The sequence below is a fragment of the Mercenaria mercenaria genome, chromosome 1 (assembly GCF_021730395.1).
Source record: "Mercenaria mercenaria strain notata chromosome 1, MADL_Memer_1, whole genome shotgun sequence".
Lineage (NCBI taxonomy): Eukaryota > Metazoa > Mollusca > Bivalvia > Venerida > Veneridae > Mercenaria > Mercenaria mercenaria.
Genome location: NC_069361.1, coordinates 1,993,085 through 2,008,326, shown reverse-complemented (window position 1 = coordinate 2,008,326; position 15,242 = coordinate 1,993,085). Strand labels below are relative to the sequence as shown.

Below are 15,242 nucleotides of genomic sequence, written 5' to 3'. Positions count from 1 at the left end.
TCAGAACTCTATTTCAGATGCATGAGCACTAGATTTGCTTTCAGAACACTGTCAGCTGACTGGGCACTAGATTTTCTTTCAGAACACTGTCAGCTGACTGGGCACTAGATTTGCTTTCAGAACATTGTCAGCTGACTGGGCACTAGATTTGCTTTCAGAACACTGTCAGCTGACGTGGCACTAGATTTGCTTTCAGAACACTGTCAGCTGCATGAGCACTAGATTTGCTTTCAGAACACTGTCAGCTGACTGGGCACTAGATTTGCTTTCGGAACACTATCAGCTGCCTGGGCACTTGATCTGCTGTCAGAACACTATGTTAGTTGCCTAGATTTGCTGTCAGAATACTATTCCAGCTGCCTGGTCACTAGACTTGCTTTCAGAACACTGTCAGCTGCCTGAGCACTAGATCTGCTGTCAGAACACTATGTCATGTGACTTCAAAATGTGCAAGTCATTCACTTAGTTGACTATTCAGCAACTATCTGATGAATTGATCACAAGGTCAAATTTTTATCAATGTGTCATGATATTCTATTTAACTCTTTCCAGCCTCTATTTTCAGAAGGCATGCTATCATGTCACTCTAGCTTCTACTGAAATAAGGAAGCTGAATATTTTTCATTTGGTTAATAACCATTAGTACATCATTTTATCATGTATACAGTCACATGTATATCTGTCATCCATTTGCAAAACACTTTTTTATGTGGTATAAATCACAGACTTCTGAAGCCACATCTTTCCACATCTTTCTATAAGACTTGCTGATCTTTCAGTTTCGACATTCCGCTCTTGTTCAAAATCTTTAGAGTCCAGTTGTACACAAATGGCTGTGACACACTGAAAAAGACAAACAGAATGCGGTTGGGAGTGGATATTACAAATCAAGAAACACAAGGTAAGAAAAAGAAACAGAGTAAAAAAAATCTTTTTTATTTATTTATTTTTTTAGGGGGAGGGAGAAGAGTGGCTGCACAGCTTCACATATGCTGAACAACATTCCTATCAAGTTTCATGACTCTTAGGTCAAATACTTTTTAAGATATGTGGGACACAAACTTTTGGGCCCTTAATGCATATTTTTACTAAGTCAAGGGCTATAACTTGCAGAATGAAATAGTGAAATACCCCTCCCCCCACCTTTCAATCACTTTGTGTATTTTTCACCTGAACCGTCTTTACATGCTATATAACAATCCTCTTATGTTTTTAGCTCACCTGAGCACTTCTGAGCTTTTGTGATCACCCTGTGTCCGTCGTCGTCCGTCCGGCCGTCGTTGTCAACAATTTGACTGTTAACATTCTAGAGGTCACAATTTTGACCTTATCTTAATGAAACTTGGTCAGAATGTTACCCTCAATAAAATCTTGGACGAGTTCAATATTGGGTCATCTGGGGTCAAAAACTAGGTCACCAGGTCAAATCAAAGGAAAAGCTTGTTAACATTCTAGAGGTCACAATTTTGGCCAAATCTTAATGAAACTTGGTCTGAACGTTACCCTCAATAAAATCTTGGACGAGTTCGATATTGGATCATCTGGGATCAAAAACTAGGTCACCAGACCAGATCAAAGGAAAAGCTTGTTAACATTCTAGAGGTCACAATTTTGGCACAATCTTGATGAAACTTATTCAGAATTGGGTCATCTGGGATCAAAAACTAGGTCACCAGGTCAAATCAAAGGAAAAGCTTGTTAACACTGTAGAGGTCACATTTATGATTATATCTTCATGAAACTTGGTCAGAATGTTAATCTTGATGATCTCAAAGTCCAGTTTGATTCTGGGTCATGTAGGGTCAAAAACTAGGTCACCAGGTCAAATCAAAGGAAAAGCTAGTAAACACTCTAGAGGCCACATTTATGACCGTATCTTAATGAAACTTGATAGGAATGTTAATCTTGATGATCCATAGGTCAAGTTCAAATCTGGATCAGGTGGGCTCAAAAACTAGGTCACCAGGTCAAATCAAAGGAAAAGCTTGTTAACAATAGAGGTCACAATTTTGGCCCAATCTTAATGAAACTTGGTCAGAATGTTACCCTCTATAAAATCTTGGACGAGTTCGATATTGGGTCATCTAGGGTCAAAAACTAGGTCACCAGGTCAAATCAAAGGAAAAGCTTGTTAACACTGTAGTGGCCACATTTATGATCATATCTTAATGAAACTTGGTCAGAATGTTAATCTTGATGATCTATAGGTCAAATTCAAATCTGGGTCAGGTGGGGTCAAAAACTAGGCCACTAGGTCAGATCAAAGGGAAAGCTTGTTAACACTCTAGAGGCCACATTTATGAGGTATCTTCATGAAACTTAATCAGGATGTTAATCTTGATGATCTTTAGGTCAGGTTTGAATCTGGGTCATGTGGGGTCAAAAACTAGGTCACCAGGTCAAATCAAAGGAAAAGCTAGTTAACACTTTAGAGGCTACATTTATAACCATATCTTAATGAAACTTGGTCAGAATGTTGATCTTGATGATCTTTAGGTCAGTAGGTCAGGTGAGCGATACAGGGCCTTCATGGCCATCTTGTTTTGTTTCATGACTAAGTAAAATAATTTTTGAGGGAGGTATGAAAAAGACTTTCATATTCTTTTCTGCATATATTTTTGGCTTGAGTAAAATCCCAAATAAAACCACAGGTGCACACTTTCTAATGCTGAATAACATTACTATAAGGTTAATGACTCTTGGTCAAATACATTTTGGAACATAATATAATGCAATACACAATACAAACTTTTATGCCATTTATGCATGTATTTGACTAAAGCAATGGCCATAACTCTAGTTTTGCCAAGTTAAATCCCAAACAAAACCCCTGGTGTAAAACTTCCTAAGCATGCTAGATAATAATTTTATAAGCTTTAATGACTCTATAGGTCCAATATTTTTTGACAGAAACTTTTCACAAGACAACTTCAGCATATTATTGACAAAGTTAAGGGCCATAACTCTGGTCAAGCTGAGTGAAAATCCAAACCGAACCCCAGGTGTACAACTACACATGCTGAATAATAATCCTGTTACGTTTGATGACTCTTTGTCAAATACTTTCTGAGATTTGCACAACACAAATTTGAACAGACAAATGGACAGACATGAAAATGGACAATGGCAAATCTAAATGCCACACCCATCCTTAAAAAATATTGGGTTGGAGGGGGGCGGGGGGACAAATAGCTACCTGAACATGAGGATTTATTACCTATTTCTCATCTCTCTTTCGAACACTTAATTTTTTGGACTTCCTTCAGAATTTGTGTCTTCAGTTTTTTTGTCACAGCTGTCAGCTGAAGTATCCTCATCCTCCTTTCGTAAACTAAAACCGCCACTTCCGATCTTCAGACGATATTTTGTTGGCTGCTTAGCATTTTCCTTATATCCTATCATTTGTAAAACCTGCTCAGCTGAAATAAATAAAATATGTCTTTTTATACATATATATCTGGTCATTTATCATACTTTCTTTTAATTTTTATAATCAACACTTTGTCAAAGCTGAGAGACTGTGAAATCTTTAATATTCGTGGGGGACTAATTGAATTTGGCATAGGAATCATCAAGATAAACTTTCTGACCAAGTTTCATGAAGATAGGGACATAAATATGGCCTCTAGGGTGTTAACAAGCTTTTCCTTTGATTTGACCTGGTGACCCCACATGACCCAGTTTCTAACTTGGCCTACAGATCATCAAGGTAAACATTCGGTGCAAGTTTTGGACCACTTCTATTTGGTCCATTTGGGTTTGTGTGTTTGGAGATATATTCCAGCTGTGGTCTGACAAGGGTCTGATATGCCATGGACTTAAGGGGTTTGGAGTTAACTTTTATATTCCTGCAAAGGAATCCTAGGGCTGGATTTGCCTTTTAGGTTGATCTATTTATGTGGGGCCAGGGTGTCCCATGAGAGATTGTTTGAGGTATCCGCACAAAGGTATTTTGCTGAGGTGACAGATTCTATAGTAGTGTATATATGCAGATAGTATTGTGAGGGAATAGGAATGATTCCTTCTTGTGATATGGAGGGATTAAATTCCATATTCCAGTCAAACTCACACTTTTCTAGTGTTTTACTGATTGTTTTGGAGGGTATTTGATTGCCTGACAGCATATATGGCCTAAATTTGGTGGTTGCTACATACCCTAGTATTTTTGTTACCAGTAACAAATGTTCTGTGTCTTAGTAACAAAATGTAACATCAGAACCATACTGACATATAGTTTATGTGAATTGAGCCATATCTACCTGACAGAGGTAAGTGACATGTATATTGCAGTCATCTGCGAATAAACACACAGTTTAGAATGGAAATTTGTGGGCAGTCATTTTTACCAGGGCTGCAGAACTCCAGAAGAGACAGGTATTAGCTCTGAGCTTGTACTGTTTAGGATTACGAATTGAAGCCGGTTGTCCAGAAAGCTATTAATCCATTTTAGGTTATATAATTTTAATTGTAAATAGCCAGCTGTTTTATTAGGCAGTACAGTTTTATCGCAGGGTACTTGATGTTCCATCAAGATCTCTACCCTTATACTGGAAGAAGAAAAAGAAGAGGGTTTCACCATGTATACCATAGTTATGCATTTTAAACAGGACTTCCTCATGGATCACATTATCAAATGCTTTGCGATAAAATCTAATAATCTGTAAGGTCAACCTGTAAATGCCTTGTAAGTTGTGATCAAGCTAGGAAGGTGAAATGACTTGCATTTTTAGGCAAAACACATAAAAATTTTCAAGTGCACACCTAGAACCCATGACCTCCTGCTTGAAAATCAGATGCGCTCTACCTAGCCTTACACATTTAGGTTATCGGGATGACTTATTTTATAGGCAGTGGCTAGGATTACGGTACCGTAATCCTAGCCTCCGATTCTAGGATTACAGAAGTTCCGTATTCCTAGACAAACCTATGAGGATAGGCTAGGGTTACGGAAGTATTTATAAGGCATCAAATAGAATATGTTGATACATGCATAAATGGTGTTGTAAACTTAAGTATTTTACCTAAAATAGCGATTTTACAGGCCTGTAGCAGATGTCGTAGTATAGATCCACCATTTTGGGTTAGACTAATCTTACGGGGAAATATCATTGCCGTCCTACTTGGTAAAATAGTTATACGTGAGCGTCATTCTATGTACAGATGTTTCAACATTTAATTGACCACTGTTTGGAACACTGACACTATAGGTGTATAAACAGAGTAATAACTAATAATAAAAGAAAGAAAAGAAAGAAAGAAAAAGAAGGAAGAGAAAAGAAAAAATAGAGAAGAGAACAGTGAAATAAAAAAAGTAAAAGATACACACAAAAATAACAACAGACTCTAAAAAAATACAACAATTATGTATTTCAAAAGTTGAAACAATTGTACATAGAATTAATGACGCTCACGTATAATACAAAGTATGATGACAATGATTATTCCGCATAACATTTGTCTAAACCAAAAGGGCGGATCCATACTACGAAATCTGCAACAGGCCATGCAGTAAAATACGTGTCTACAACACCATTTTTAAAAGCATGCATCAACATATACAATGTATTTGATGGCTTATAAATACTTCCGTAACCCTAGCCTATCCTCATAGGGTTGTCTAGGAATACGAAACTTCCATAATCCTAGAATCGAAGACTAGAATTATGGTACCATAATCCTAGCCACTGCCTATATATTTTATAATATGAAATTTTATAGTTGTCATCCCTCTAGGACAGCAACAGTCAAAAGTTATCACGCTGTCCCGAAACGTCCTATTATTTGGACTAATGCTCTGGCCCTAACTAGACTCGAGTCACAACATGACATTAAACCCTAACACATTCATCATCACTTTACACTAACCTGATGATTTCTGATCAAACCTTGGATCTTGTTTACTTGCAGCAGATTTAAGATATCTCCAAATACAATAACCCATTATATTCCATCCAATAAAGAATTTAAGAACCTGGCCTATCACTCGAGTTCTGGCTTTTGTTGATTTTGGATCACCATACCGGTATCTTCTCATTTTGACAGATAGTTGTTGACATTGACATTGAACCCACGTGTTTTCGCACCCGAATTATTAAATAGTCAGTGATTGGCTACTGTTTCTACCTACGACCAATCAAATTCAATATAACATTTTATATATGTATTCGCTAAACGCTTGCTGCCGCAAAATGACAACTTTACTGAGATTTCAAAGTTTAACGAATGAAATATCTTCACAGTTGCATTTTATGCCAGCTGAAATACAACACAACGGATCAGCAAACGTGAAGTCATATTTTGAGTCAAATATTCGTAGAGAATCCGACAACAGTAAGACTAAATGGTCTTTATTAGAATTGTAGTCAGTTTTCGCGATACCCGAGCGGCCTAAGTATGAAACTAATTCAATTTTCATAGGCCCATATTGTAATGTTTCCGGTCATGGGCCTTTCCTAACATTTAAACTTATGATGCCTCCTACTCGGGATGAAAAAACTATTCAAGAACTATCGAAAAACTGCAAGAAATGTACATGTTGTCAGTCACTTTTGGGCACTTTCTTCTCTTTGAACTCGGTTACCCATAGTCTGGCAGTGATTTTTATGCCCCCGAAGGGAGGCATATAGTTTTTGAACCGTCTGTCAGTCTGTCGGTCTGTCAGTCTGTCCGCAATTTTCGTGTCCGGTCCATATCTTTGTCATCGATGGATGGATTTTCAAATAACTTGGCATGAATGTGTACCACAGTAAGACGACGTGTCGCGCGAAAGACCCAGGTCCGTAGCTCAAAGGTCAAGGTCACACTTAGACGTTAAAGGTCATTTTTCATGATAGTTGGGCGTGTCCGGTCCATATCTTTGTCATCCATGGATGGATTTTCAAATAACTTGGCATGAATGTGTACCACAGTAAGACGACGTGTCGCGTGCAAGACCCAGGTCCGTAGCTCAAAGGTCAAGGTCACACTTAGACGTTAAAGGTCATTTTTCATGATAGTGCATTCGTGTCCGGTCCATATCATTGTCATCCATGGATGGATTTTCAAATAACTTGGCATAAATGTGTACCACAGTAAGACGACGTGTCGTGCGCAAGACCCAGGTCCGTAGCTCAAAGGTCAAGGTCACACTTAGACGTTAAAGGTCATATTTCAACATAGTGCATTGATGGGCGTGTCCGGTCCATATCTTTGTCATTCATGCTTGGATTTTAAAAATATTGGGCATGGATGTGTACCACAGTAAGACGACGTGTTGCGCGCAAGACCCAGGTCCGTAGGTCAAAGGTCCTAAACTCTAACATTGGCCATAACTATTCATTCAAAGTGCCATCGGGGGCATGTGTCATCCTATGGAGACAGCTCTTGTTTTAAATATTTTTCATGAAAATGCTCTACTGATAAAACATGCATATTTCTCACACATAGGGTGGTATCTTTAGGACATGCATTTATTTTTTAGATTAAATTATCTTGTGCACACGACATATTATCTCGTGCGCACAACATCTTATCTAGAGCCCATGACATCTTGTATTGTGCGCACGACATCTTATTCTTGCGCTCGACATCTTATCTCGTTCGCACAACATCTTATCTTGATCGCTCAACATTTTATCTCGTGCCCACGGCATCTTATCTTGATCGCGCGACATCTTATCTCGTGTGCACGACATCTTATCACGAGCGCACAACATTTTATCTCTATCGCTCGTGCAATGTCGTGAGAGCGAAAAAGATTGTGTGTGCACAAGATAAGATGTCGAGCGCATGAGATAAGATGTCGAGCGCACGAGATAAGATGTCCAGTGCACAAGATAAGATGTCATTTGCAAGAGATAAGATGTTGTGTGCAGAGATAAGATGTCGAGCACACAAGATAAGATGACAAGTGTTTCAGATAAGATGTCGAGCGCACGAGAAAAGATAACAAGCATTTGAGATAAGGTGTCAAAGCACATGAGAAAAGATGTTGAGGGCACGAAATAAGATGTCATGCGCAAGAGATAAGATGTCCTGCGCTCAAGATAAGATGTCTTGCACAAGAGATAAGATGACAAGCGCAAGAGATAAGATGTCGAGCACACAAGAAAAGATGTCGTGCGCTCAAGATAAGATGTCGTGCACACGAGATAAGATGACAAGCGCAAGAGATAAGATGTCGAGCACACAAGAAAAGATGTTGTGCGCATGAGATAAGATGTTGTGTGCACGAGATAAGATGTCATGCTTAAGAGACAAGATGACACGCATTTGAGATAAGATGTCAAGCACAAGAGAAAAGATGACAGACGCAAGAGATAAGATGTCGAGCACACAAGAAAAGATGTTGTGCGCATGAGATAAGATGTCATTTGCACGAGATGTCATGCTCAAGAGACAAGATGACACGCGCAAGAGATAAGATGTCGAGCGCATGAGAAAAGATTACAAGCATTTGAGATAAGATGTCAAGCACAAGATAAAAGATGTTGAGCACACGAAATAAGATGTCATGCGCAAGAGATAAGATGTCAAGCACACAAGAAAAGATGTTGTGCGTATGAGATAAGATGTCATGTGCACGAGATAAGATGTCATGCTCAAGAGACAAGATGACACGCGCAAGAGATAAGATGTCGAGCGCACAAGAAAAGATGACAAGCGTTTGAGATAAGATGTCAAGCAAAAGGGAAAAGATGTTGAGCGCACGAAATAAGATGTCATACGCAAGAGATAAGATGTCAAGCACACAAGAAAAGATGTTGTGCGTATGAGATAAGATGTCATGTGCACGAGATAAGATGTCATGCTCAAGAGACAAGATGACACGCGCAAGAGATAAGATGTCGAGCGCACAAGAAAAGATGACAAGCGTTTGAGATAAGATGTCAAGCACAAGAGAAAAGATTTTGAGCGCACGAAATAAGATGTCATGCGCAAGAGATAAGATGTCTGTCAAGCGCTCGAGATAAGATGTCGTGAGCACGAGATAAGATGTCATGTGCAAAAGATAAGATGTTGTGCGCTCGAGATAAGATGTCGTGTGCAAGAGATAAGATGTCGATCGCACGAGATAAGATGTCATGTGTACGAGATAAGATGTTGTGCGCAAGAGATAAGATATCGAGCACACGGTCATATGCAAAAGACAAGATGACACGTACAAGAGATAAGATGTCGAGGGAATGAAATAAGATGACACGTGCAAGAGATAAGATGTCGAGCGCACGAAATAAGATGTCATGCACAAGAGATAAGATGTTGTGCGCTCGAGATAAGATGTCATGTGCAAGAGATAAGATGTTTTGTGCTCCAGATAAGATGTCGTGCGCAGGAGATAAGATGTCGAGCGCACGAGATAAGATGTCATGTGCAAGAGATAAGATGTTGTGTGCTCGAGATAAGATGTGATGCGCAAGATAAGATGTCAAGCACACGAGGTGTCGTGCGCAAGAGATAAAATATCGAGCACACGAGATAAGATGTTGTTTGCACGAGATAAAATGTTGTGCGCAAGAGGTAAGATGTCATGCGCAAGAGAAAAGATGTTGTGTGCACAAGATAAGATGACAAGCATTTGAGATAAGATGTCGAGGGCACAAGATAAGATGACAAGCATTTGAGATATGTCGAGCACAAGAGAAAAGTTGTTGTGCGCATGAGGTAAGATGACAAGCGCAAGAGATAAGTTGTCGAGCACACAAGAAAAGATGTACACATGAGATAAGATGTCATGCGCACAAGATAAGATGTCATGCTCAAGAGACAAGATGACAAGCGCAAGAGATAAGATGTCGAGCACACGAGAAAAGATGACAAGTGTTTGAGATAAGAAGTCAAGCACAGGAGAAAAGATGTTGAGCGCACAAAATAAGATGACAAGCATTTGAGATGATGTCGAGCGCAAGAGATAAGATGACGAGCGCTTGAGATAAGATGTTGTGCGCAAGAAAAAAGTTGTTGTGCGCACAAGATAAGACGACGAGCCCTCGAGATAAGATGTCTTGTGCAAGACTCAGAGAAAAGATGTTGTGTGCACGAGATAAGATTTCGAGTGCTTGAGATAAGGTGTGGTGTGCACGAGATGAGATGTTGACTGCACAAGATAAGATGTTGTGCCTAGGAGGAAAAATGTTGTGTGCACGAGATAAGAAGTTGAGCGCTTCAGATAAGATGTCAAACGCACAAGATAAAATGTTGTGTGCAAGAGAAAAAATGTTGTGTGCATGAGATAAGAAGTCGAGCTCTTGAGATTAGATGTCGAACGCACAAGATAAGCGAGCGGTCGAGGTTAGATTTCGAACACACAAGATAAAATGTCAAGCGATCAAGATAAGATGTTGTGTGCATGAGAAAAGATGTTGTGCGCACAAGATAAGATGTTGAGGGTTCGAGATAAGATGTCAAGCACACGAGATAAGATGTCGTGCACACGAGATAAGATGTCGTGCGCATGAGATAATCTAAAAAATAAATGCATGTCCTAAAGATATCACCGTACACACAAAATGCACCATTCCATATAATTTTAGCCAGTAATCGTGGATTAGTTTTAATTTATGAAATAAGGTAGTTTTCAAACACATCCAACATATTTTACACCATGGGACTTTACATTGTAAATATACACCGGGGAATACCATATACTTTTTCAACCAATTAGAAGCCTTAGTAAGTTAATTACTTCCAGCTGACCTAAAGAGATATTTTTTTCTTTTTATATGAACAAAATATTGCTCAAATTGATAAACATTTAGGAACTGAGTAAATATTTATATAATAATGACTGAGATAATGAGAATAAAAAGATATAGAAATAATTTAGGTGTCACTGTACCAGCTCTATGGAATGAATGTGAGTGTGTGACTGTCATAAGAAGATGACAATGAATTTCATTCTGTAGAAATAGTCCCCACGGTGTCTAATCCGGTAGATTTATGAAATAAGATAGTTTTCAAACATATCCAACATATTTTACACCAATGGGAGATTACTTTACATGGTAAATATACACTGCAAAATACCCTATACTTTTTCAACCAATCAGAAGCCTTATGAGTTGCTTCCAGCTGACCTGCAATATTTTGTCTACCATTGCAGTTTTCACGTGATTGAGGTACTCTTCATTTTGAAAACAAGTCTAGCAGTAAAGAATCGTTATTTTAATATGGTAATGCTTGTGAATTTAAACTTTTTTTAAAATTCATACATTCATGAGTCAATTTTTTTTAAATATAAAGAATGTTGAGCCTGGTTGGGTAAACAAATGGGGTTATGCTATAACTTAATGGACGCGACCATAAGAATATAAAAATAGCGTCAGTTAAGTTATGATAGCCAGAACATGCCTTTAGGTTGGAGGGAACTAACTTAATTGTCATAGGCCCACATTGTATTGTTTCCCGCCATAGTGTTTTCCTAACATTTAAAATTTTGTTGCCACCTACTTGAGAGGACGAACTATCCAAGACCTACCATATTATGGCTAAAACATTTTGGCTATCTTTCAATAAAATGGTCGCACTTTCACATATACCTTTCAAAGTGAAGTGACTAGAAGCTCAGCTGTTTTCAGCAATGATATTTTTATACGCCCGTTTTGAAAAAAAAACATGGATGTATTATCTGATTGTCTGTGCATCTGTCAGTTGGTCCGTCTGTCCATCATAACTTAATAACCATTTAGGTATTGACTTTTAACTCGGCATATAGGTAGATGGCGATGAGATGATGTGTAGAGTGCTTAAACTGCCGCTATATAGGTCAAAGGTCAAGGTCATAAATTGAGCTAAAAGGTCAAAACTGTCCATCATATTTTGTGTCTGGAGCATAACTAAATAACCATGCAAGGATGTAGTTCGTTTGTGATGAGATGATATGCAGAGTGCATGAACCAGATCTGTAGGTCAATGGTCAAGGTCACAAACAGAGCTCAAATGTCAAATCTGTCTGTAATATTTCGTGTCTGGAGCATACCGGTAACTTGAAAAATATTAAAGGTATTAAATTAAAACTTGGAATATCGGCAGGAGCTGATGAGACGGTATGCAGAGAGCATGAACCAGGGTGATAGGTCAAAGGTCATAACTAAATAACATTCAAGATATTTGACTTCAAACTTGGGATGTAGTTAGGTTGGGTAAGATGATTTGCAGAGTGCATGAACCAGGGTGGTAGGTCAAAGGTCAAGGTTACAGCAAGGTCAGATCTGCCCTACATATTTCGTGTCCAGAGCATAACTTGAAAAATACTATAAAAGGTATTGACTTGAAACTTGGAATATAGGCAGGTTGTGATGAAACTATATGCAAACTGCAGCAATCTACATTACAGCCCTCCATACACCACAACATGCCCCCCTGCTCCCCCTCCACTAACATGCACACACACAAACACACCCCTCACTCCAAAAAAAAAAAAATCTTTAAATTTTGCTTCCATCCTTCTCTGACATAACAGTTTGGGCGTATATTGTCCAGCTTGGCAGATTTCTTGTTTAAAAACAACAGCAGGGAACAAATACCGCATTGAGTTTGGTACAAAAGCCTTAAGCTACTGCACATACCCTATATTAACTCATGTATGCTATTTGTTTTCCAGAAGTGACTGCTAGTTTACGAGGAAGACCTCTTCATGGAACAAAGTTTGATCTGCCCTCAGGATACACAGGTATAGTACTAGTCTGGCTACCGACTAGATAATCTTTTTTTTTTTTTTAGAAAAAAAATCTGTAAATAATTCCGACTTCATCAGTCCTGGCTCTGATTATCTAATGTTTTGAGAAGAAAAGGGACATAATTATACAAAATTTGAATAGTCTCAAGAGTTCTCTCCTATGAACAAAACATTAGGTCTGAACACAGACTAGAATAGTACAGGATACACAGGTATAGTACAGGATACACAGGTATAGTACTCTAGGGATTGCTTTTGTATGACTTTTAAGTCTTGACTCTTCACCACTGTAGGTTTAATGTGAAATTCTTCATGATTATAATTGTCTGTATACTTGCAGGAATAACTCATCATGATATTGTCATGATTTTAGATTTTGGTCTGTTATTCAGTATTTCGACATACATTCATAAGTTTCTTCAAAAATATGTTGAAATGTTCAAGATCACTTTCAAGGAGGAGGCATAATTCTAAATTGTAGCATCTCAAAGTCCTGCTTAGATATTAGTGAATGATTGGCATGACAATTTGAAAAAAAGATTTCATACACAAATTAATCCTGATTTTTTCAATCACTATCTATTCTGACATCATTCTGAAATCAGGTGTTGTATTCAATGAGACCAAAAAGCCAGTTACAGAGGAAGAGGACAGGGAACTGACGGCCACTCACAGTTTTGATTCTTTTCACTACTGGAACCTGGACAGGGAGCCAAGTCATGGAGATAAACTTCACCAAGCCTTGACATGGATCGACATTGCAAAAGCTGTAAGATAGGTTTCAACTTTATTTCATTGAACAGAGCTTTATCGAAATAGCTCTGGTCATGTATTATGACTGCATGATGAGAACTGTTAAATCAATTTTCATCACTACATAGAAAGTTCTGTTGTATATAAATTATTGCTCATATTCTTCACTCTATGTATTTATTTTAAAAGGAAGTTGTAAGAAAAATATAGATATAACATATTTGATGGAGGTAAAGCATTTTAAAACATTTTGGTTTACTTTAGTTTCTACGAAACGTGTTGATAGGGTTAAGCATTTGGTCTCCAATGATGTGCTAAGAAAAGAAAACCATATAGATTCGAGATTTGGCATACTGCAAAGTTTGACTTGTCCACTGTTCAGTTTTAAGCTCCACTATACATTTAGTATTTTGAGAGCTACATGTATCCTATGACCTCAGCTTCAGTGTCCTTCCGCATCAGCACCTTTGTTAAAGTTTTGACGCACTTTATCTGTGTCACTACTTGATGGATTTGCTTTAAACTTAATGAAAAAATTTGCCACATAAGTTTTATCCCAATATGTTTTACATTTCAGTTACATTCCCCTGTAGATGCCAGTATAACAGACAGTCAAGGATCACTGAAGTCAGAGGTGTCGATGTAAACGGTCTAAATAGCCATATCTATTATGTTACTGAAGCAGGAGTACAAGAACTATACGGTGTAAACAGTGTCCTGCAGAGGCACATCTATAAAAATGGATCAGTGTGATCTTAGTCCCCCTTAAATTGCTAAGCAGTATTGAAAGAGCAGCTGTTGAGAACCTACCACAAGCTAGATGCTGTAATATAGAATAAAAACCATTGAATGTTCAAGGTTTTAATGGACATCGATCTAAAATAATGTTTCTGAGTTTTAATTTAGTTAGACAGAGAATCAGATTATACACAGCAATTTTCTTTACAGTTTACCATTAGTGTTGGATATATGTCTGCTAGAATTGTACAGATGAATTACTTAGAAAGTACATTAATACATGTTTTAACACTTAAGAAATACAGCTGATGTTTTATATTAAAACCTCTAGGAATTATCAAATTATTATTGTTTGGAGAAGAAACAGCTATTTTTATGTCCCCAAAAGTGGGTGGGGCGGTGGGTACTCAGATTTGCCTTTGCCAGTCTGTATTTGTGTTGTGCATATCTCAGAAAGTTTTTAGCTTAAGAGTCATCAAACCTCGGGATTGTTTTTCAGCATATGCAGTAGTGCATCTGGTGTTTTAACTGGGATTTTACTCTGCCAGCCAGAGTTATGTCCCTTGCCTTAGTCAGAAATACGCATACAGTGACAGGAGTGGGGGCACCAGTGTCCTATAGACACATGTATAGTTTGACCGTTAATTACCTTTTGTGTTCTTTATTAAGCAGGAAACTAGCCATAAATATATAATTAATGTTTTGATTGTTACTGTTATAAGGAATTATGTCTGCATTACTTTTACTTTGAGCTACCAAATCTTTTTTATTACATAAAAAAATGTTACATCATCTTGCCTTTATTATTATTGAACTATAACAAAATGTGTACACTAGCATTATTGGTACCTGTAAGTTTGGAGAGCAAAATCTTTAAAAGGGATTCCCGGGAAACTTCATACGCATTACCCCTAGGACAGGCTGCCAGTGGTTGAGAAATTCTACTACAGTTGGACTTCTTTAAAGGGAATTCCGATAGTTTTTTATGCGCATCTTTCTGCGCAGCCGACACTTTCTATGGAAAACTGAACTGAAGTCAACATTTGTTGAAACATGTTACAGACAGTCTTAAATATGAGGAATCTTAAATGAAATA

At 37.9% G+C, this 15,242-nt stretch overlaps 1 protein-coding gene and 1 long non-coding RNA gene across 3 annotated transcripts; one reads left to right on the top strand and one right to left on the bottom strand.

Moving 5' to 3' along the window:
- Window positions 1–707: 707 nt before the first annotated feature.
- LOC123545184 (uncharacterized) lies at window positions 708–6,052 on the bottom strand. The gene is made up of 3 exons (XR_008370103.1): window positions 5,866–6,052; window positions 3,218–3,419; window positions 708–843 (listed from the first exon to the last, which is right to left on the bottom strand). It is a non-coding gene; the product is annotated as an uncharacterized LOC123545184 (long non-coding RNA).
- On the top strand, window positions 794–14,938 carry LOC123545183 (ribonuclease H2 subunit C-like). Of its 2 annotated transcripts, none has more exons than XM_045331519.2 (4): window positions 794–901; window positions 12,581–12,649; window positions 13,261–13,424; window positions 13,986–14,938. In XM_045331519.2, exons 1-4 carry the CDS (start codon window positions 862–864, stop codon window positions 14,052–14,054), a joined length of 342 nt encoding a protein of 113 aa, XP_045187454.2. In that variant the 5' UTR covers window positions 794–861; the 3' UTR covers window positions 14,055–14,938. The 2 variants fall into 2 exon arrangements, with proteins under 2 accessions (XP_045187454.2, XP_045187453.1); XM_045331518.2 differs by lacking the exon at window positions 794–901 and adding an exon at window positions 6,164–6,330.
- Window positions 14,939–15,242: the final 304 nt, after the last annotated feature.

What these genes read in the sequence shown, in the direction of transcription:
- LOC123545183 (XM_045331518.2), top strand. Translation starts at nt 6,189, where the DNA reads ATGACAACTTTACTGAGATTTCAAAGTTTAACGAATGAAATATCTTCA. An exon ending in TCTGCCCTCAGGATACACAG is followed by an intron (nt 12,650 to 13,260) that starts GTATAGTACTAG and finishes TTCTGAAATCAG; the next exon opens with GTGTTGTATTCAATGAGACC. An exon ending in GGATCGACATTGCAAAAGCT is followed by an intron (nt 13,425 to 13,985) that starts GTAAGATAGGTT and finishes TTTACATTTCAG; the next exon opens with TTACATTCCCCTGTAGATGC.